The sequence below is a fragment of the Mizuhopecten yessoensis genome, unplaced genomic scaffold (genome assembly GCF_002113885.1).
Source record: "Mizuhopecten yessoensis strain PY_sf001 unplaced genomic scaffold, ASM211388v2 scaffold715983, whole genome shotgun sequence".
Lineage (NCBI taxonomy): Eukaryota > Metazoa > Mollusca > Bivalvia > Pectinida > Pectinidae > Mizuhopecten > Mizuhopecten yessoensis.
The window spans coordinates 21,331-45,585 of NW_018479889.1; the positions used below are offsets into that span (position 1 = coordinate 21,331).

Sequence of the window (24,255 nt, forward strand, 5' to 3'; positions counted from 1 at the left end):
GGTTCAAATAGCAAATATAATGAGAGATTTTATTCGCATAATTAGGCGGATCTCAGAAATGTATTACCGGGACACTGGTTGTAGATTGACTGAAATTTTGTTAAAAAGGTGCAAACTTACTTTGATAATGTCAATCATTTAAACGTAACCGATTTTTCCATTAAATATAGCACAGTGTATGAAGATTCGTTTGAATGAGCAGTAACATTAGCATTGGTTTCAGGCACTCATATTTTTAAACGAACTCTATTTTGAAAGGGAGGGTGTTTACTTACATTTTTCAAACTTGAGGTGAACTATAACTGGGACACATTTTTACTGGCGATCAGCTAAGTGTGAGCATACCGATACTGTTATTTCAAAACTGAAATTACTTGATAGATATTAAATATGATAGTCTGATGGTAAAGAACTCAAAGACACTTGCAACGTTTCATATATTTCTAAAAAAAAAAAAAAAACTATTTCAAATGTTTTCAGTTTACAGGCAAGCTTTTAATGCTTTTTATATTTTTTTAGCAAAATGGTTCATCACGCCGAGATAGCGAAATGTGTAAGGGGAAACCAAGTCAAATATACCATTGTATCTGCTTCGTATGCAGGCCGCTTCATATTACTTTTTTATGTTTGTGTGATTTCTACGGTAGCTGAATAGTGTCATTCACCAAATCGTATAGGCACATTAGTAAATAAGTAAAACGAAATCTGCTAAATTAAACACTTTAAACAATGATCTCATTTAAACTCACTACTTGTGGCATTAACTTCTGTATATAAAACATAACGTTTTTGTATGTTAAGTATCAGGGGTTTATTTGGAGTGGGGGGATGTCAAGGAACATTATGAAAGCGATCACTATTTAATATGTATGACATGATGTCTCAATGTAGGAATTCCAGGGCTTAAGAGTGTATTTTCTCTCGTGTCAATGGCCATGAAGTGCCTGTGATCCTATGTGACGGCGTGACGTCCGTCGTCAACAATTTTCTTTAAAATATGTTGTTGTTTTTTCCTAAATCTTTTGAAATCATGAGGCCTGGTGTAGTGAGATTTGGCCAGGAGCACGGTGGGGCGTTGTTTCAATCAATGGCCTTGACCTACTTTAATGTCAAATTGTCACGTGTGCTTCATCGTTAAACAGCATCATCTGAATACCCTGGACGCCTAGTCTAAAGATATTTTGCTAGTAGTCTGTTCGGATGAAGTCATAACTTTGTTCAAATGAATTACCGTGACCCATTTTACATGGATAAATTTGCTTAATTCTTCAAGTGACTTGTTCTAAAGATCCATACGCTCTAGATTGGAATAAAAGGCTATTTGCTCTCCCCAACTAACAGATCTTGACTTACTGCAATGTCGCAAAAGTAAAGATTTTATATATTAATCCCACGATTTTTTTTTTAAAGATTCGTTTTGTCTAGAGTAATGACATTTGGCCTGCACCTTGTTGGTGTAAAGGATTATCAAGGTTTTCCAATAACTGACCTTGACCTGTTGACAGGGGTCAAATGCATAAAAACACAGATTGAAGAAAGTAACTTAATGTTATGGTACACTGTGAAATTTGATCAAATAAATGGCATTGGCCAAGCTTGAAAGTCACTTTAATAAAAAAATAAAAATAAAAAAAAGGTTCAGACTAATACTATTTAAGCATGTAATCATAAGTTGAATGCTATTGATAATGTATCTCGATTTTGAGCTTAGCCTAATTCGTTGGTTACAAATAAGAAATGGTTAGATATACTGGATAAGTGGACGTTTCTGAACGTTTTCGAGCTCAGAATCGGTTTGCTTCCATCAGCAATAATCATTTTGGATTTTTTTTCAATGCAGTAATTAGGGTAAGATTTTATGATATTGATGTTGGTACGGATTCCATCCTCATTAATTCATAATTTCAATAATGTAATGTTTGTCTTTGTGTCTCTGCAGTATGTCGTCCGGTCGAGCCCTGATTGTGTCCACATTGGTCATCATTGTGGCTATAGCCTGCTTGGGAATAGGACTTGGGATCGGGGTCTACAACATGATCCAGGACATTAATAGGGAATGTGCACCTACAGCGTCCCCGGCACGGGCCACTCCCCAACCGACACGTGTGCCAACTCAAGCCCCGCCCACCACAACCACGGACACGCCCACCTTGTCGATAGACGGCACGTACAGATATGGCGCGGTCGCGGCCGATGCAGCACAATGTTCCACTATCGGCACGTAAGTATTTACCGCAAATCTATGTGATCTGATGTTGTTATACCTGTTCTTCACGAAAAACATATACAGATTTAAACTATATTGTTCAAGAATAGTGAATATGTTTCGAGTGCAATAGGCCATAATTTGATCTAGCAAAATTCAACAAAACAACGCGACCGTGAAACATTGCTTGTTTTAAACTAACAAGATTATTTTGATAATAAAAAGTTGGTTTTGTTGTTATTGGAAAAGAATTGGGTTACTACATTCCACTGTATTGATCGTGTGAGGCGACTAATGTGTTACTGGAAAATCTTATCCCGCCACTCGACCTGGACCCAATCACCCCCATCTTTGGAATACCAGCTTGCGGTTGTACTGTTTTCCCTCTAGGTAGGGACATGAGTGAAGAGAACAACATTTGGAGCTTTATCTTGTGCTCAGTAGATAACGTGACCCGACCGGTTGTAGTGTTTCCGTGTCCAGGTTATGACATTAAAGTTAGATGACACTTGAAATTGACACTCGAGTACATCCGTCATGTTTCGACAACGTCATCATATAATTTTAATTTGAGCGAGGAAGCAAAATCCCACACTAAATATAAATGTGGTGCAATAGCAAATAGAAAGGAAGGAACTCTTAAAACAAGGAAAGGTGTCCATTATGCCGCTACGGGAATGTAACTTTAGTAGGTAAATCCCTAAAGTTCATCTTTACGTCAATATGACGTCACAATATGACATAAATTACTATTTGAATTGTGACGTTCATGCGATATTTGCAAAGTTACATTACAGACCCACACGTCCAGTTAGCATATCTATTCCTGTGTGTTAGCACGGATGATACGTTTTGACATTCCCAGGGACAACTAAAGATATATTAGTGACGTCACTCGCATTATTCCTTATAATACATGTCAATTTAGGTCTTTAAGCATGTCAATTGTACATGCAGAAGAATTAATAAAGAAATTATAATTCTGATTTTTTTTTCAACACATTAACAGTGATATCATGGCAAGTGGTGGGACTGCAGTAGATACGGCTATAGCTGCCATGTTGTGCGCATGCGTACACAGCCTGCAAAGCTGTGGAATAGGAGGAGGACACTTCATGACCGTCTACGATAGGTAAGTTCCATCTGAAACACTTCATGACCGTCTACGATAGGTAAGTTCCATCTGAAACACTTCATGACCGTCTACGATAGGTAAGTTCCATCTGAAACACTTCATGACCGTCTACGATAGGTAAGTTCCATCTGAAACACTTCATGACCGTCTACGATAGGTATGTTCCATCTGAAACACTTCATGACCGTCTACAGTGTACGATAGGTAAGTTCCACCCGAAACACTTCATAACCGTCTACGATAGGTATGTTCCATCTGAAACACTTCATGACCGTCTACGATAGGTATGTTCAATCTGAAACACTTCATGACCGTCTACGATAGGTAAGTTCCATCAGGACTTCATGACCGTCTACGATAGGTAAGTTTCATCTGAAACACTTCATGACCGTCTACGATAGGTAAGTTCCACCCGAAACACCTCATAACCGTCTACGATAGGTATGTTCCATCTGAAACACTTCAGGACCGTCTACGATAGGTAAGTTCCATCTGAAACACTTCATAGCCGTCTACGATAGGTATGTTCCACACGAAACACTACATGACCGTCTACGATAGGTAAGTTCCATCAGGACTTAATGACCGTCTACGATAGGTAAGTTCCACCCGAAACACTTCATAACCGTCTGCGATAGGTATGTTCCACCCGAAACACTGCATAACCGTCTACGATAGGTATGTTCCATCTAAAACACTTCATGACCGTCTACGATAGGTATGTTCCATCCGATCACGGCATCTTCCATCCTCGATACTCTAGGCGTTCCGTTTACTTTTGCTCTCTGTACCCCTAGAATATGTCATAGCAAAATTGAAAGCAAAAAGATAGCTGCTTGATTGGTCTCGGGTGAAAAAAACCTGACCAATCGCTAAGCTGATACCTGTCCTTTGAAGATTACAAAGGAGCGACATCCGACTTCAAAGCATATCAATGAGTACCATTACGTGACCGCGAAATTCTTTTGTTGTACATCAAAGGATCGAGCTGGTCTTCTTGTCTCATCAACAAGGTGTCGCACACCGAGCCTTCAATTTTGCTATGACATATCCCAGGGGTGCAGAGAGCGAAGGTGATGGGCATCTTCACAAACCGGACCTTTTCAGTACAAAATAAAGTACAAAACTGTTACTTTGAAAGAAGTCTGATTATATATTTAAAGAGGAATGTTACTCTGCTTAGACTTTATCTCCTTACCAAGAGAGGTATACACTAAATGTTGATACAAGAGGTTGAATAACAATTATTAGAAGTGTAAGGGGAGACAATTCCAACACATTTCATGGACTTACTACTTTCAGTATTTAGAATTGAAAGTAAGAACAGTTTATATTAATACATTTCCTGTGCAGTTTTCATCAACAACTAAGGTTATATGTCCGGCAAAACAACGAATATTATCTGTATATTACATTCGATATATGTGGTAGAAAACAACCATTTTTGTTTAGTATTGTTAGACAACTCACACTCCCTATACATTGTAACTCGTTTCAATGCTGTATCAATGGTTGTACAGGAGTCAAGGGAAATCGTATGCAGTAATGGGCCGTGAGATGGCCCCTGGAGCGGCCAACGCCACCATGTTTTTATCGGGCGTGTCGTCACGAGAAGGTACGCATGACGTAAACTGTACAATGACACCTCGTTATACTGCCAACATGTGTCCTGTAAACTACACATTTAATGATATCTAAATCGGACCAATGTTGGCTCTGAAATGTTCATACCTTATCAACGATCAACGAAACTTACTTAATAGTGTACTTGTCATTTGTAAACTGGTACTGACATATTAACTTTGACGTTCTAGTTGACAAAATCAAATTGTTTTTGTATCATAAAATAAAATGCATGAACTTTTTATTTCATTTTGTTTTATCTGATACATGTAATTAAATCCGTTTCTTTAATTCCAAATAAAAGGAGGATTAAGTGTAGGTATTCCAGGAGAAATCAAGGGATTTTGGGAAGCGTGGAAATTGGCGGGAAATCTACCCTGGGCGGAACTCTTTCAGCCAACTATTGATCTCTGTAGGAACGGTTTCATCATAGGTTCCAGCCTTGGGTTTCACATAACAGCCCAACAGAAATATTACCCGGATCATCCTAACCTCAAGTGTGTATTGTTTTCGGGTATTCGTAGTTTCATAACGTAACAGTCAACGGACAGTTAAGATATTGGAGAAATAACTGTCTGTTTGCTATCTCAAACTTTGATTGAAAAAAGGATGAAATTATAAAATTAACTCGGCATCTGACACTTGTGCTATTTCGAAACGTGTGCTATTTCCAAGTACTCACCATATAGATACTAAACTAAACTCATGTTATCACTGTTCATAGGGCGATGGTGTCGAATCCCCAGACAGGAGAGCTCCTGAAGGAAGGGGAGGTAATGTACCTTCCCAAACTTGCTGCCACTCTTGAAGCCATCGCAAGAGAGGGACCAGACGCCTTCTACAACGGGAGTCTCACAGCAGACATAGTTAAGGACATACAGGAAGCAGGTAAGATCATCCGTCAAAACAGGTTACATGATTGATAGAATAGGTCATACGTATTATCGTCTTCTCATAATTAATTTTATAGTTTCACAAATTCTGTTGTATACATTTTCCGTATCGCAAACATAATGGTGGCTCATGTTCTACAGATAAGTATGTAATTTGCCTTTGTTTGTTTGCTTGCTTGAGTTATGCTGTTTTCTTTCGGTTTTTTTGACTGGTTCGTTTGTTGTTCCTTCATTGTTTGTTATTTGTTTTGGAGTTTCGTCTTAGTAATTGCCAATATAAAGCCGTAATAATGATGTAACTCTACACAAAATTTCATAATAATGCTACAATTTTGATATCATCATTTTGATTATTAGAACAGCAGATTGTTTCTTTTTTTCTTTTCCGAGGTGTTCAATTTGCAGTAGCAGACACAAACCCAATCTTTCGTGTATGTTACCTTTAGTCGCCTAATACGATCATGCAGTGAGCTACAACAGGGCAAATTATCTAATGTTCCTTCACCTATATACTATGGTTTTGTATTACTATAGCAAATTGTATTTATTTTTCTTGGTAGATGATTATATCTGTTTATCACAGTTAAGCATATGGTCTCCATTTACGTTAAGGTGGTATTATAACGGAAGAGGACCTCCGAATGTACACGGCAGCAGTCAAGGAACCCCTCGAAATCACCATACATGACAGATACACAGTTCATTCACCACCGCCGCCCTCTGGCGGAGCTGTGTATGAATTCATTCTCGGTATTCTAGATGGTAAGAGGCGTAATCCAAATACCAAGAAAATATGACGAAATTTAGCGCTACTCGTAAATATCACTTTTTCAATAATGGTATAAATGCACTAGTTTAAATGTATTTTAATGCTGAAAAGCAATGAGATTAGGCACATTTAAAACTGATCCGTGTAAAAGCCTGCTCTTAATTAAAAGTTAAACATAATATATATTCTATCACTAGCCTATCATCATTAATCTATAAAATGTATGGAGCATAAGCTAACTAAAAGATCAAAATAATTCAATATTGTGTAAGATATAAAAGTAAGGTTATAAGGAAAAGACAATTGTGGAATAGAAAATTATACTTTTTTATTATTGAGTAACTCTTTCTCATTTCAACGCGCTGTCTGATACAGGTATTGTAAGTTGATGTATATTAACGATGTTTAAAGGTGATACTGTATAATAAGATTGAGATTGACTAATTTAGAAAAAAGACAAATGTAGCATTATAATCGCTTATGATCCTGAATAAAATTTTATTGAACATGTTCTTTTCTGATTATCCTTGCAAGGTTACAACTTCGATGAGGATAGTCTGTCCTCTCGCGAAAAGAAAGTACTCGCATGGCACAGAATCGTAGAGGCATTCAAGTTTGCGTATGGCAAGAGGACCCAAATCGGTGACTCCGACGTCGAGAACGCCACGTTTAAGATGGAGCTTGAGGAGGTATGGGTCTATATACTTTGATAGCACTTTGCTGAGATTTACAGAATAGGTAATGATGGTACGAGAAACGCTTACACTTCCGAAACACCTGGTATTCGCCTGCGTTTTTTATCTCCCCATTTCCTTTTTCTTTCTGTATCTTATTTGAATTTTGATCTTGTACTTCCATGTTGACGCTAGGACATGTTTTATTTGCTTACTATTTATTTATTTACATATTTACTATTATTCTGTTGTTTATTCCACCTATACCACCTGGATTGCGCTCTGATTCTACTAACCTAACCTATCCGTGCAAATATAAATGTGAGCCTACTGACTTTAAAGGAATTGCCGCTTCGTGGATAAAAATACACAAATAACGAACCAATCTTAGTGAAAGAAGCATTCTTCAAGTGAAATAAAAACATTTTAATCAAATGAAAATAAAATCTTGGTAAATTCAGGTAAACAATCACCACTTAATTAGTATGTAATAAAACACACGTAAACATAGCAGGTATAGAGTCGTGTTATACCGATACTAAAACACTATGAATATGAAACCCATGACGAAAACACTCTGCACGCTCATTGATCCAGTCTAATCAGTTGTATAAATGAGTACCAGTGAAGTGGACGCAATCACGTGAATGAATAGCGTCCTGGCCGGAAGTATATTTAGTAAAATTCCAACAAGCATACATGTATAAGCCTCAAAATGTTTTAACCAAAATACAGACCGTCTCCTTTTTGCAGGAATTACATTCATCTTTGTCTTAAGTTGCTAAGTAACTATGTTCCTGGTTCCAGCTAATCCGGAATATGACGTCTGCCGCCTACAGTGAAAGTATCCGACAGCAAATAACGGACGATCGGACACATGACACGCCGTTCTATGGTCCGACGTTCTACGTGAACAACGATGCCGGTACTTCTCACCTGTCCGTGTTGACCCCTAACGGAGACGCTGTGTCAATTACCAGTACCGTCAACTTACAGTAAGTATAAACTTATCTCCGGGGCCCGGCTGTTTGAAGCTTAGATGGCTATGGAACAACTAACGGAAATAATGAAGCACTTAGGAACTATTATATTATAAACCAATAAAACATTTGAAACGAATTATTAAATTAGTGTAAACATTATATGCTGAAACTAACCCATTGCCTGTTTGCCAAATTTATCAGTATCATGTAAATGATGGACACGTCCTTAAATGACCATAGCTGTTAATAGGACGTTAAACAAAATTAAACCAAACCATGAAAATGGTGGATGGATACGTTTTCAAATGTTCGAAAGTTAAACAAAAAATATATAACTGTATTTATTGACTGTGAAATCGCATGGGAAGGGAAATAACTCTTCCATGACTGAAACCAAATGAATTCATCACCTTAAATGTTCCATAGCAATGATTGCACGCTGTATGTACCAATTTTCAGTTTTGGCTCGAAAGAAGTTGGCAGTAGAACGGGCATCCTGTTCAACGACGAGATGGACGATTTTTCCACACCTAACACCGTAAATTATTTTGGAGTACCAGCTTCACCGGCTAATTTCATCAAACCTTACAAGCGCCCCCTGTCATCCATGTGTCCCAGCATCATCACGGACAGTAACGGTGACGTCAAACTCGTCATCGGCGCCGCTGGGGGTACAAAAATTACGACTTCAACAGCTCTGGTGAATATCAATTGGAACAATATTATAACTAACATAACATGATTCATGTTCGGGGTTTATTTTTTTTTTGGGGGGGGGGGGCTATTTCTGAATAGCAAGACATGCTCATGTATGGATTAGGATTGGATATGGATTTTCGACTTGATGAACACATGTACGTGGATCTTTTTTCTTAAATCCTTCATGAACCACCGTAGCACCTTGATTAATTCCTTATACTATTTTCATCAGAGTGCACACCAATGTGAGACATCGAAACAGCGAAATACATAGACCTACCCATACCTTGATAGTTCAAGCTTTTCAGATTGATATTGGGATACAGCAGACGATAGAACGTGTCCCTACTTTGAGATAGTGCACTCTACTCGTTTAAACTTGTATATTTTCAAACATTCAATCTAAAAAGGCTTATTGAGAAATGATATTGGAATAATTTTAAAAGAACAGCCGTTACTCGGTCACAAATGGTGGCACCTATTAACCACTCACAGAGCTTGTAACAAAGCTACACATCATTATGACGTCATTATATATTTGCTCGAGTCACATAACTGATATCTTAATAGTTTGTATCAAGCTTATTGTGTCATAATATCGAACTAAAATCAAACACCTCACAATTTTGATTATCTACACAAAAACATGATATTTTTTTATTAATTCAAGATCGGGAAGGTGTAAATGGTTAAATTATACCAGGCTTATCAATCACCATTCTCGATACTCCAGCCGTTACGCTCACTTTTGCTCTCTGCACCTCTGGACAATATTGAAGGCACGAAGATAGCTGTTTGATTTGTCTCAGGTAAAAAAAAACACCTGACCAATCGCTAGGCTAGGCTGATACCCGTCCTTAAAAGATTACAAAGGAGTGACACCCAACTTCAAAGCCTGACAATTTTTACCGTTACGTGACCGCGAGATTCTTTTGATGTACGTCAAAGTATCGAACTAGTCTTTTTGTCTCATACTCATGTCTCAAACTGGAAAATATTCAGGACGACGCTGCATGAATTGTTACAGGACTACCCGTACACTCAAAAATTGAACATATTTTTAATGAAATTGCCTGGGTTCCACTAATTAATAGAAGGAAAAACAGAAAATTGTCTCTATTCTTTACAATTAAAAACGGTACAGCTCCAAATTATTTGTGTAACATCATACCAGATAGCATTGGGGATATGTATCATTATAACCTAAGAAATTCCCAACATTTAAGACAACCAAACTTTAGGCTTGAAACAATGCGCAATTCTTTTTTCCCCATCAACTACAAAAATGTGGAATGACCTAGATATATCTATAAGGAATTCGGCTTCTCTCAGTTCATTTAAAACAAATATAAAATCAAAAGGTAAACTACATAATAAATGCTTTCTGGTATGGGTTTCCCGTAAATCAAATATACTTCAGCCGTTTGAGAAACCGTGCAAGCTCTCTTAACTATGACCTATTTAGAACAAATTTGTCTAATATAGCTAAATGTGCGTGCGGTAATCCATGTGAAGACTCATATCACTTCCACTGTGTCTGTCCCCTATACACCCTGCATCGTAATCTATTAATAAGAGAGCTACAACCTTTTCTTGATGATATAACTTTTAACTTGCTCCTATATGGCGATCCTAAATTCAGCAATGATGAAAATACCTCAATTGCAAAATCTGTCCAAAATTATATCAGAAAATGCAACAGGTTTGGCTGAATGTGATCATCTTTCTCTCTCTATTACTCTTTTTTCTCCGACTCTACCTGTGTTACTATCCTTTACTTCGTTACTCTATCCGTCTTTTCTTCCTCTCTATTTTCTATTTCCATATACAAACATAATAGATATATATTGCGTAAATTACCTTATCAAGTTATTGTTTATATTCGTGTATTTGAAGAAAAGGACTGTGATAAGTTGTGAAAACTTGTGTCCAATTCTTTTGTAAATATTTATTTGCAATAAAATATGTTTAAATCAAAATTGTCCCATCAACAACGTGGCCCACACTGAGCCTTAAATTTGCTATAACATATTCCAGGGGTGCAGAGACCGTAAGTAAGCGTACCCCCTGGATGATCGAGGTTGTGGATTATTCCACAGGGACCTGAGAATTTGTTACAGCTTTATGTGGACCTTAACTAAGGTGTTTATAGTAATTATACTTGGTTTGGGGTTTAGATTGACTTTCGGTAAAAATGACACCCCCAATTATCATTTCGGTAAAATTGACACCCCAATGATCATATGATCATTGGGGGGCGTCATTTTTACCGAAAGTCGATCTAAACCCCTAAAACATGTAACATTACTCTGAACACTTTAGTTAAGGTCCAAATATAGCTGTAACAAATTCTTAGGTCCCTGTGGATTATTCCGAGTGATCGCTGTTTCATTGTTCGTCCTCTGTTATAGACATCGATAGAGACTCTGTGGTTTGGAATGTCCATGAAGGAGGCCATAGATCACAGACGATTACATCACCAGCTTCTACCTAAGGAGATCGCCGTGGAAATTGGCTTCGACGAGGTGACATTTTATTTTTTTCTATTTTTTTCGCTGGTCTTATTCATTTGTTCGGTATATTCTCGAGTTTTCTCCCCTGGTGTCAATTTCCAGCAAACATTTTTGCCTTTTTTCTTTACTTGTTCGTAATATGTTTTGAAATGGTTTGTCTCGACTAATGACACGTTTTCCTCTTTTGGTCCAAATCTGTTTCTAAAGTTTTATTGATACATATGTACTTCCCTCTAGTACCACTCAAAGCGGTCTTGACTGCATACTATTGTTTTGTCTTTTATAAAGTGCATTCTTTTTCTTTCTTTCTTTCTTTTTGTCTTTCTCTTTCGATTGTTTTGTTCGTAATTTTAGTGTCAAGATTTGAACAGTATGTTACCTGTGTTACAGGATGTACTAGCTGGCCTCCGTCAGAAGGGACACAACATGACGATGAACGCCTCTGCCGGGTGTATAGTGCAGGGTGTATTAAAGAACGCAGAAAAAAGTATATCCGGATGCAGTGATTACCGAAAAAAAGCAAGCCCTGATGGATTCTAAATATTCCACCATCTGATGTTTAAAAATATTCAGTGAAGATTAATAGAAATTACAATTTTCAGTGTAGAATCGTCCATTTTTTTGGCTTTAAAATGTGTAATCCCGAATACTTTGTAATGTCATATTGATCGTCTTCGAAATCCAACGGTTCAGTTCTCGATACATACATGTAAATCTTCTCTTCACCCTTAGAATATGGACTTACGAAATCGAAGGCTTGCAATAATCTATTAGGTTGGTTTCAGGTATGGTTTCAGGTATAAAAATACGACCAGTCGCTAGACTAATAAATGTTCTTTGAAGATTACAGAGGAGATAAACTCAACTTCAAATCTGTCGACTTTACCGTTCCGCTTGCAGAGCCTTCCATTTTGTCATGTCATATTCAAGAAGATAAGAGAAGATTTGTTTAGCGAGAACGGAACCGTAATGTTTCGAAAATGTATCAGGATTACTTATGAATAGCTTGGGAAATGAATCTCGATTGAAACTTAAAACATTATATTTCAGGAAATTACTTCTTGTCATTCTTATTGTGGATTTACGTATGATGACAGTTTTAACAGTCTGGCGATTTGTGATTGCATTCCTATTCAGTTGACATAGACCTACGCAGATACATCAAGGGCACCGTACTTTTTGGGTAAATTATATTGATAATAATTACATGCTATCGATATTCAAATAACTTTTGTTTAACCAGAATTTTTTATATAACCTATTCTAGAATCTCGTTTTTTATGTTGTTTTTGTTACATATACTTTTCTTAATCCTGATCCTTATCAATAGTTTTTCATTCCTAAATTAATTGTGTATGCCCCAAGGATCTCACTTGTTCTAGAATATATTGTTTCGTGAAACCGTCTGATAACAATTCTAACTCTGGGATATACGTGTAACTGGTTATGATTAGTAACATTATATCTATGAGTATCTATGTTGTTTACTTGTATAATTACATTAGTCCATACATCGGACATCAAACTTATCAAAACAGATTGTTTTCTCAGGGAACATCTATATTATACAGAAAATCGTCGACCAAATTGAACCATTAGGAGAGTGCTGTTTTCAGGGATTTAAAAGATGATGAAAACCATGTAGCTGTCCAACTTTGAAATGCATAAGCTACCTCTTGTGTTACATTTAGTAACGATAATTTAAAGTGTATCAACATCAACTTATTTACGTTATAGATTTGTCGTAAAGTTGTATCAGAATTACTGCATATCACTTATAGAGAATTTAATACAAGGTCTGCAAAAGGCGGGGGGGACGAAAAATATATAGACCTTATATCACACTGAAGAGATAACACTGTCCCTTCCGCTACTACCCTCTTTGATTTTTATAGTACATATATCAGAACCGGATGTACAGGTACTTATGTATCGGTATGATGGGCACAGTGATCAAACAATTACGTCATCACTTTTATCGCTCTCAAGCAACTCAGCTATTCGATTGTAAAAATCGTCGTGTTTTGTTAATAACTCAAAATTAAAAATCTTGACTTTTAAAACTAATCTCCTACTCGGCCTCTATCGTTTCCTCGGCAACACTAGACGATATAGACTATCATAACGCCCTCAGCTGAATACAAGGATAGGTATTATCAAACCTCATCTATATAACGGCGTATCTGATTAGATAGAATTTGTCATGTGACGAGAACAAAAACATCGTGTGATCTCACGCGCTCGAGTTTCCCCGATCAGATTTTCCATCTTCAAAGCCTCACTAGAAATATTCGCTTGATCCACAACACTTGTGTTCCAAGTGACTGAAGCAGACGACAACGATGTGACGGAAGTCTGTTCAATATTACTGTTGTGTTATTGTTCTATTTCGGTATCATAAAATATGGATTGAAAACACGATTCTTTGTCCTCGTATAACATCATTAATCCCAGAGAAAATAAAGAATCGTGTTTTCAAATCGCAAGGGCAATAAATATGTAGAGTGACATTTTGCGAAAAATTCATATGGTACTGTTTCTTTCACGAACTGAAATCCTAGTGAAACAGTCACCGTTAGTATATAGAGTGATTTACAATACCTGTGGTTTAATGTAAGAATGAAAACTGGTCGAGAGTGAATATGAAAGGAGTGTTACTGTGAGAAATAACAATGGTCTATCTTCTTTCTTTTTCCCTTTCATTTTTGATTGAAGGGAGATAAACAATGATTAACTGTGAGGAGAAATGTCATGGAATTTTTGATGATAATAATAACTGATCTCGAGTGAATTATATTAAACATTGATCTAGAGTAATTGAGAATTAACGCTGACCTACAATATAACACATGTACAGATCTAGAGGTGTATGTGAAAGCATTAAAAAAGACTAAAACTTATTAAACATTCTTTTATAATAACATATAGTTCATTGTTTTGTTTTTTATTCAAAATATGCAAGTGTTTGTGAGGATGTTTGAATTGATGATTTTAGAAAATTAAGTATAGCTTCATGTATACTTTTTTTAGCAATAAATTTGTTTTATTTTGTTAATTATCTATATTGTTTATCAAGTAAAAAGAAAAATCAAAGTTCATAATTGAAGCTTTTAATCAGCATTCGAATGGATTGGTTACTCGTTTATTTTGCGCTCAAACAATAGCAATTTCCTTGTTTCTCTAATCCTCTGGAAGTTAAAACTTAGACACCACAAACTGTTTTGATTCGGCTTCACATATCCACATTTACCTAAGATACGAAATAATGTCCGCATCACTACACTACATTACGACAAACGACAACGTCATTTTTATTATCATTACGTGTAAATTTCCCCAGTAGTAAATTATAAACACTGCTTGAGATGGTTACTCCGGACACTTACGTATCTTACTTCTCTACTGATGACCAATATTAGTTGCCTTTGTTTACTACTAGAGAACACTTAACTTACATTGTATAAATATCATAGTCGCCTTATTTCAATTGGTGCGAGTTCAATTCCGTCTTTTCGTATTGCAGAGTTATCTTCTCATGGGCGCAGGCATTGATTGTTACGTCACTTGTTTGTGAGAGTAACGTCATCAATTTTTGAGAAAACGACGTAATTTTCTCGCATAAACCAATGACGTAACAATCAATACCTGCTCCCAAGAGAAGATAACTCTGCAATAGACGGAATATCTGCCGCGATGAAAGACCTGCTCCCCATATGTTTTGAAGCCTGGCGTATTTTGCTGGATTCGACCTCATGATGGTTGGCCCATACGGTGCTGTTATATCAGCGAGACAGTTGTGTATTACTCAGTATAAGACCACAAAAGAGACTCGGGAAAAAGGGAAGACAACCGATACATATATGTTCTATGCGTTGTATTAATCCCATTGTTATATATAGCGCCATGATTACATTGAATTACATAATAAAACATAATACGATTACCAGATACAACGTACTCGTATATCATGATACATGATTTTACGATTTCTGTAAAATCAAAATAACTCGTTAACCAATTAAATCTGCACGAAATAGCGTATTCGTGGAGGTATAAAAGTTTGTATCCAATGCGGAATGACATTGTCAATGTTATTTAATTACTTAATGCTTAACATGGTACGTCGCTACCCTTTGAACTGAAGTTACATCATTCATATCGATGTAATATTTCCTCTCAATAATGGTGACGATAAGATTTCAGATTTCAGATTTCAGATTTTATTTCCAACACTCAGACACNCGATAACGAACACTTGTTTCACTGAATGTAGGCCCTCGCCGATCAAAGATAATTGAAAATATACACACCATTGTCAGCCATGTGAAATCGCGAAATTTTCTATAGGCACACATGTCTTTGTTCCAGTATTCCGTCTTTGCGTCTTGCAGAGTTATCTTCTCTTCGGAGCAGGTGTTGATCGTTACATCATTGGTTTGTGTGAGACAATTACGTCGTTTTCTCAAAAGTTGATGACGTTACTCTCACAAACAAGTGACGTAACAATCAATACCTGCTTCCAAGAGAAGATAACTCTGCAAGACGCAAAGACGGAATCCGCATTTTCATAACCAAAGCATGGAACTTCGTTATACATTGTACTTGGGCAAATCAATCCTCTTTGTGTGATTAGTCGTAACTCTAGGTACTGTGGTACGAAACACACTTAGATAAGCAGTGTACAAACCTTTTAAATAGCATTAAAGCACCAGACTTTTTCAACGACCACCACTTCAGTCAAATAGCACATTCCGGTATCAACGTGGACGTTAAATTCACACCCTAAAATTAAGATTGAGAACTTTCAAGTGTTTTAAACTTTTTAAACAAGATTTATTTTTGTCAGGTTGACTATTTTCTTTCCTTTTTTCAAACGTTCCAAAAAAAAGTTGATACTGGTTGTGATAAATAAAGTATAATTCTTTTCATTTTCAATATTCAAACTATAACAATTACTGGTCCAATCTTTATGTTAATGGCTTATGTTTATCTTATGCTTATAGTGTTGCAAGGATTACATAAAATTTAACCGGGTAAATGAAAGATCAAGACAATCTGAATATGAAATTCTGATAAACAATCAAACTCTTTTTTTTATTTGGTTGGTTGGTTGGGAGGCGAAAGGGGGGGGGGGGGGGTAGGACTGACTGCTTATGACATTGATAACTATTTAAATACATTAAAATTTAAAAATTTAAATTTATACATATTAAACACACTACAGATACATTGTTTACGTTGTTATGTTAAGCTGACAAAGCTTGACAAATTTAACTTGCTATCACCTAATAAACAATGTAGATTGGGCAGGACGTGTCAATTTGTCTGAACACTAAAGTACGCCCGTCAGGGTATTCAGGACTCGTACGGTGTGTAAGATGCCAAGTCATGCGGAACCAGTCGCCAATGCTCATACAAACACCCTCAGTATATATCATATACATATTAATAAAAACCCAGTATGAATAGTTTTAAGAACATTGTCTGGCCTAGTCTTCTTATAAAACCAAATACACGTATATTTGGTATTGGACGAACATTCTATTCCAAAAGACACATAATTATTTTTAAAATGTTCTAATATCAACTCAACACTGCACATTGAGGAAGTATTTATTATCTATAATAAGTAAAATGCATATATAACATGAGGTGTGACCATTTTGATCACTATAGCCATTCACCACTGGGTCGCAGGTTCGAGACCTATGTGGGGCGGTCACCAGACACTGAACGCAGGTCGGAGGTTTTTCTTCGGGAACTCCGGCTTTCCTCCACCACCGAAACTTGGCACGTCCTTAAATGACCATAACTGTTAATAGGACGTAAAACACAAAACAAACCTAATTAATATGAGTTATGTTGAAAATATGGTGATATTTATTCACATATCATTAAGATCAGATATAGTTACATTTAAAAATTGTAAAGAAATAAAGTGGAAATTATCAAACAGTATTATTTTGATTAATCATAAGACATTGCTTTTTTAACAAGATGCTGATGTGGAAATTGAAAGGGAGAAATACAAAAGGTACTGAAGAAAAAGGGAATATACCCTAAACGAAGTGTACAATACATAAGACAAAATAACTGACAGTATGATATGAAATAAAATATGGAAACTCTTCATCTCAACATTAATAAATAACATAATTTGATAGTAATGTTATCCCTATGGGTGTGAACTGCTTATGCTGTATTCAGTTTGTTGTATCTTAGTGCAATCTTGCAAACATATTTTTTACATTGATTACCCCAAGTTCATATTGACAAACAATTTAAATGCCAAGTATAAAAACTTATCTTTTTAAATCTACGGGAACATATTTCCAGAACATTTAATTTACGGAAACGAGACTTGTTTAAGGTTAAACGGTTTATTTCTATCAGTCAAACTTTCAGTAAAAATCTTACACCTTCAAAGCCGATAACCCGACAATCTGTCACAGATTGTCACATCAGGGGATGTCATGACATTAATCACAGGGGCTTTGATTGCTTTTAAATGTATTACGTTCAAAAGGAGGTGCATTTTTTTTGCAGTGTCATGTATAGTCTCTGACAATACATGCTGTTATCAAATACAATGTTTGAAGTTTGACGTCATCATCACGTGTATAGACAACGAAAGTTGAAGAAAAAACAGCCGTCTTATCTAAAATGTTACGCTGAAAGATTGAAGTGATCGGTGGTGCAGTGGATAGCGCACTTGCCTTTCACCAAGGCGGCCGGGTTCGATATTCCGATCGAACGTGAAAAGGTATTGGTCACCTGCCCGACACGTGGGTTTTCTCCGGGTACTCCGGTTTCCTCCCACACTTAGACCCCACGTGCTAACATCCGGGTAAACAAGAGTGATTAATATAAGTTGAAATAACTTGTTTCATTTTTGTTGTGAAATAAAATAAAGTTTACATTTAAGTTGAGCAAAAGTGTTGTAAGCCAAAGAAATCGTTTACGGAATTTTCTTAAATGTCTGAATTGAGGAACATTTTTTTCATTTCTTGTATTAAGTACACCCATTTCATCCCGAATGATTTCCACCTTTTGTTAAAATATTAACAGTTTTTTATAATATTTTTTTTATAAAATGTGTGGTTTAGTTAGTGATACTATGTTGGCAAGCTTTATTAAGTTTCATATGAAACCATTGATATTTATCACATAGTCGGAAAGATCCCCACTCGCCATATCAATGTTTATCATATGATAAAGAGCTTTAAAGTCCGCCCTAGTATTAATTAATTGGTTGTCAAGGTATTTCATTAATCTATTAGGTGTTTGAAATCTATCGGTTTTATCTATTTTGTGTAATAGTGTGTTTAGCCTGCCTATTCATCAGTCATTGTATAAAAGGACACTGTTTCTTTTTACATAGCCTACCATATCTATTATATGAAAGGGTAGAATATCGTTTGATCGTCGAAAAGTGATACAATTAACATTGTCAATCATGTTGTAGCATTGATTCCACACATCGGGAAACACCATAGTATCGATACACAATGGCAAAATCTGAATACAAGGCAAATGAAACTACGTGTACCGGGAAGGTACGCATTTCCTGTGCCACATGTGGCACGTGTGAACGGGCATGCGTCAACAATCATCTAAGACACAGTACACATGCATTTTGTCTCGATAAACTAACACATTTCCCCTTGTGCTGTATTTGTACATTTTACGGAAATATTTCGGTATGACCTTTGAATCTTTTGGCCTTATGTACCGCTTATGAGATCTAAAACTGTACTTTCCATGGTCATCTACGCCGAAATGTTAAAGAAATTCCTCGATGTTAGTATTAACATGAATTATTCTTCAGCGATGATGAAATGGCGAATGCCCCATGTATCTAACGAACTTATAACACAATAGTATCAAGTAATGCATCAGATATCAGATGGTTTGTTTTAACGAAATAAGCACTTTTGAAGTGGAATTGGTCTTCTCTGGTTTCCACTCTATTCAGCATATTTAACGTGCGTGAAGACATGACATTGGTGTATTGGTATCCGGACATGAAGAGCTCAGTAATGGACAGAAGAAAACAGACAACGACTCTAGTTAAAACCTGCTGCACCTGCATGCCAACCATCTGCACAAGTATGACGATAAATGTAACAACATTCCATATAGAAAAAAATAAGTTTTATCTTAATAAATCATGGATTGCGGGGTTCTGCTATAGTTGGGTGGTTTTTTTTAATTAAGTATGGTGTATGTTACACTGGTTTGTTGGACTGTTGTCGTAACTAGTATGAAATCGGATACATTCAATACCCGATACAGGTAGATTGATATTCGATATCAGGTGTTTTTTCTTCACTTGATTTAAATCCAATTAATTGATATAATGATGACAGATGTAACACAAGACATCATTTTCGACGTCATTTCCGCCATGGTCGCTGTGTTGCCGAGGATCGGACGGGGTCCTTCCTCGGACTTTCCTGGGACAATGTTCAGAATAACGTAAGGATACTGATTTTTACATTGGTCATTTTTAAGTTGAAATGTAGCCTCTTTTTATAGTTCATTTTTTATCATTATTTTATTCCAATAGTTGGTCTAGTCGAACGATCACAAGACAGGTTAAGTGTATGATTTGTCTGGCGTTCGTGTCCTTTTCACATTCACTTTTTGTTACTTGTTAAAGATAGCTTTGTCATGTAATAACTTCTCATATTTTAGACGAAAATACGTAGTCTTCATCGTTCATTTAAATGTCAGAGCAATGTCGTGGAGTGTTGAAATAATGGATGTGTACTTTTCTTAACCATGGTACCACGAAGACACTTTTTTGCAGAATAACATACGAATGACTCGTAGTAAAACCATTCAGAATTATCTGTTCTCTAAAACATTTGAAACGTCCATAGAAACACAGGCGATCCTATCTAAGAAGTGTATACTGTTGATACGGAGTGCCCAAACCTGCCAAGTATAGACTACAGCTTTATGCTAAATCACACATCACCATCTGACCAGGTATACACGTATAACAACAGGTGCGACATAATACAGGTCGACATGCTAAAGCTCGATCTGGCCGAGTGACAGAACTTTTGACAAGTCACCGCGGTGTGGTGTTACCGTCAGCTCTGTTCACGGTTTAGTTTTGGAAACGGTGCTAATTCATTTAGAAACCTTTGTTGTATGTTTAGGTATTCTTTTATGGAATTTGCAAAATCAAAATTATTTTAACTTCAAAAGTAGTCGTACTCATTGATGACGGATTCGGTTCTTTGCAATCCTTTCAGTATGTATTCGTCCAAGTGGATACAGACGTATGTTGTGTCTGAAACGGATACAAAAAGACGTCTAAGGGAATTAAACTTTAAACTGATCACTTTTTCAAACAAATGGCCCCAAAATGAAGCTTATTACAAGATTCATTTAACTTCCTGAACATGTCAGCCAGAGTTTATTTCTATTTAAACCTATTGTGATATTTAAAGGTAATAACATGTATGTTTTTATGGTGATAACTAATATATCTGTCCAATTAGAAATTGTCAGCTATGATAATTAATACAAAAATATATGCACTAACGAACAGATCTGAATGTGTTGCGCTACGGACGCATGATTGCTTTTCTTTTAACTGTATTAGACTCGACATATTTGTCAGTGAGGAGTTGGGATATTACACTATACGCTGAGATATTGTTGTGAACACGTCTCAAAACATAAAACCTTTAGAAAGGAGGGATTTGGGGTATTGAATATCGGGACAAGAGAAAGACTAGTTACCGTATTATAATAAACTAAGTCCTTTATCTAATACGTTCAATTATATGCTATATAGCAGGGGCAATTTTCAATACATTTGTTTTGATTAGCTCACATACGAATTCTTTCAACGAGTATATATTTTATCGCGAACGATTTAAATCATTTACCCCGTGTGCGATTATACATATACATATATATACACATAGACTTCTAGCAACCTCCGAACAACTTTACTGAATGGCTGTGATCATGTGATAGCCCTGTACGGTGGTCGATCCGTACCTGTCGTCTCGCGCGGTTACCCTTAGAGATTATGTACACTAATGGCGGACGAGCCTAGGACGTCTCGACACCTTCTGTGATCATTGCTTACTGTTTACATAGCAGGAACCGGGAGGGGGAGAAATGGTGGTTCCGTTGGGAGGGGGTACACCGTGAAGTGATCCGCAGATTGTAACATCTGTGGATATAGTCAGGTGTAGCATCTCCGATTTGAAGATTTGACATTGCGAACGGATTTTAAACTCTATTTTTTACAGAGTGTGTATTTCTTATATTCGTTTATTCTGACATTTAAACTTCTAGTTTAAAGGATCTCACAATGGCTAGTGGAGTAGCCGCTGTCCCTCGGGTCCCAGGATCTCCCCATAAGGGAATGAAGACCCCTAACCTACCCGTCATTGAACATCCTATGTCCAAATTAGGAAATAAAGGGGATCTCAACATCCGTGGATCCTCCAGCATGGGACAGAGGAAGGACAACGGGCATGGCCTTAATTTGGATTTTGGTCCAAAAATCAGTACTAACGGGCCCAGTGCCCCCGTCAGCAGGGGCAGGGATGTCGGAAACCCCTCCCTATACAAAAGTGCACCGGACAGGATCATCCAGTGGCCTCCGGGTAAGAATTGGTTTTACTTTGTTTTACTTATTTCGGAATGCATAGTTGTTATTGAGTTAATGGCATGTCCTAGTAACTGACTATAACAGTATAAGTAACTTCTTTGACTTTACATTGCATGTCAATGGTTTAATTGTTAGCTATGTGTAACATTTTTTGAAATTGACATTGCATGGCTTTTTTTTTAATTTAAGTTAATATAACAGACCCGATGTTATATAATGATAGTAAATATATAAACACGACATAATTTGGTACCGTCATATCATCCACACGTATCTTCCATCTTCACATATATATTCACATTTAGTTGATAAACACATTCGATCCCACTCCTCATGTTGTCATGTATTATGTTACATTTAACTTACGTATCATACATCTGGGACTCAGCTCATTATTCCTTATTTAGATCATTATGTAATATAATCACAAAAAAATACGAATTTAAGGATCATCCAAAATAATTGGTAAAACGAACCAAAAAGCAAAACAAAGTGATCATTTATTGCATTTCAAGCGTGCAGGTAGAGTTTTGAAGAGATCGTGCTGCAGATTCAAATCAGATCCCATATTAGAGAACGCTCAAATGTGATCTCGTTACAAAGATTGTGTCATAAAATAGTTATTACACATGCTTACTTGCTTCGTGGGGATGAAAAAATAGTGATCACTTCAGATATTGATTTCTTCATATGGTGGTCCCTCACATAGATTAGACTGTATTTGTATGCTCCGAAAACAAACGTACAAAAGATTTACATCATAAATAAATGCAGGTTTTGAAATATGTATATACAACATTATGATCAGCGGGACCCCACATATATAGAAAAGTACATGTTAAGATGTGATAAAGGAAACAGACTAACAAGAGCTTACCGTAGGTGGTGCTAAATTGTCATTCGATCAAACTTGACCCCCTCAGACGCGCACACAGAGGTGTATCACCCGTTAGTATTGTCCCAGGTAATTCGAACCCGGTCTTATTCGAAACACAATCTACCAAAAAACATAAACCCAATGGATCACTACTTACTCAATTTGTATACATAATTATCAACACTGTTGAGTAAAGTAAACCTATACATATTCATTTTGTACATATTGAAATATTTCTTACTCAATGTGTACGTGTAATTACCACCATTGAGGGTAATAGAAAAGTTTGAATATTCATTTTACGTAATAATTGGAAACTATCTTAAGAGTATTTGTAGGAATTTCGGCATCCGCACATGCCGACCATTAAACTTCATAGAAATTGGTAATGCTTTAAAAAATATTATACTCTGAATAATACTTTATATTCCAAAACATTGATTTGTTTTTTCATTTTTATTGAACCTGCAATTTGAAAACAGCAATGAGTCTTCACACAAATAACGCTAATTTAGAATTATACCTTTCTAATAGGTATACTAGTCGTTGACGCACGTTCGGTGTCATTTGAACAGTGATAGTTCCTTTGTGATAGGCAGTGAATGTATGAAATAGATTTTAATTCTATAGGAAACAAACGTTTAAGTGAATATGAAAACATTAAACTATTGAGCATGCTCACCAAATTCATATTAAGTACACATAGTAATAAATCTAAGTATTTCGGTCTCTGCTCAGCAAGAGAAGTCGACACGCGAGCTACTTACCATTTCTAAAGCATATAAACCATATTGGATATCACGAATACGTTTGGGGAACAAAGCTACCGATGTCGATCTCGGTGGATTGATTCCATTGACGTATTTACAAATGTGATTTGAGAAGGCATTAATGATAATTAGAAGTAAATATTGAAGCAAATTGTTCGGCCCAGTGGGAGGGTCTGCTACGCGTTCACACAGTTAGTGTTTACTTTAAATCTCAGGTTCTGTTGGTTTATACAATGAATGCCATATGACTGTAGATTCTCTGTGAGAAAAAATACCTTTCTCAATAATTGATAAAAAAAAATATGATGCAAAAATGTAGTTTTTCATATACTTAAAGGACACACGAAAAACAATACATGTTATCGGTTGAAATTTAGCTCTCATGGCGTTATGTGTGTGTTACAGGTGATTCTTAAGTGTGACACACACCATTGAAAGCTAAGATTGACATGTTCTGTCGCTCAAAAG

General features: G+C 36.3%; 2 protein-coding genes across 7 annotated transcripts in view; both read left to right on the forward strand.

Moving 5' to 3' along the window:
- The window catches only part of LOC110441473 (gamma-glutamyltranspeptidase 1-like), an 18,994-nt gene extending 4,578 nt beyond the window's left edge, over positions 1-14,416 (forward strand). The window contains exons 2-12 of the mRNA XM_021484631.1: positions 1,940-2,221; positions 3,216-3,338; positions 4,862-4,956; positions 5,269-5,461; positions 5,689-5,852; positions 6,470-6,619; positions 7,161-7,315; positions 8,108-8,295; positions 8,743-8,983; positions 11,394-11,507; positions 11,886-14,416. Of these exons, the coding sequence (XP_021340306.1) occupies positions 1,940-2,221; positions 3,216-3,338; positions 4,862-4,956; positions 5,269-5,461; positions 5,689-5,852; positions 6,470-6,619; positions 7,161-7,315; positions 8,108-8,295; positions 8,743-8,983; positions 11,394-11,507; positions 11,886-12,035 (1,855 nt within the window). The 3' untranslated portion in view covers positions 12,036-14,416. The remainder of the gene's footprint in view (positions 1-1,939; positions 2,222-3,215; positions 3,339-4,861; positions 4,957-5,268; positions 5,462-5,688; positions 5,853-6,469; positions 6,620-7,160; positions 7,316-8,107; positions 8,296-8,742; positions 8,984-11,393; positions 11,508-11,885) is intronic.
- A 5,491-nt stretch (positions 14,417-19,907) lies between these two features.
- The window catches only part of LOC110441472 (EF-hand calcium-binding domain-containing protein 6-like), a 41,327-nt gene continuing 36,979 nt past the window's right edge, over positions 19,908-24,255 (forward strand). For all 6 annotated transcript variants that reach the window (XM_021484624.1, XM_021484627.1, XM_021484625.1 and 3 more), the window contains exons 1-2: positions 19,908-19,973; positions 21,822-22,135. In XM_021484624.1, coding sequence (XP_021340299.1) covers positions 19,960-19,973; positions 21,822-22,135 — 328 coding nt within the window. In that variant the 5' untranslated portion in view covers positions 19,908-19,959. The remainder of the gene's footprint in view (positions 19,974-21,821; positions 22,136-24,255) is intronic.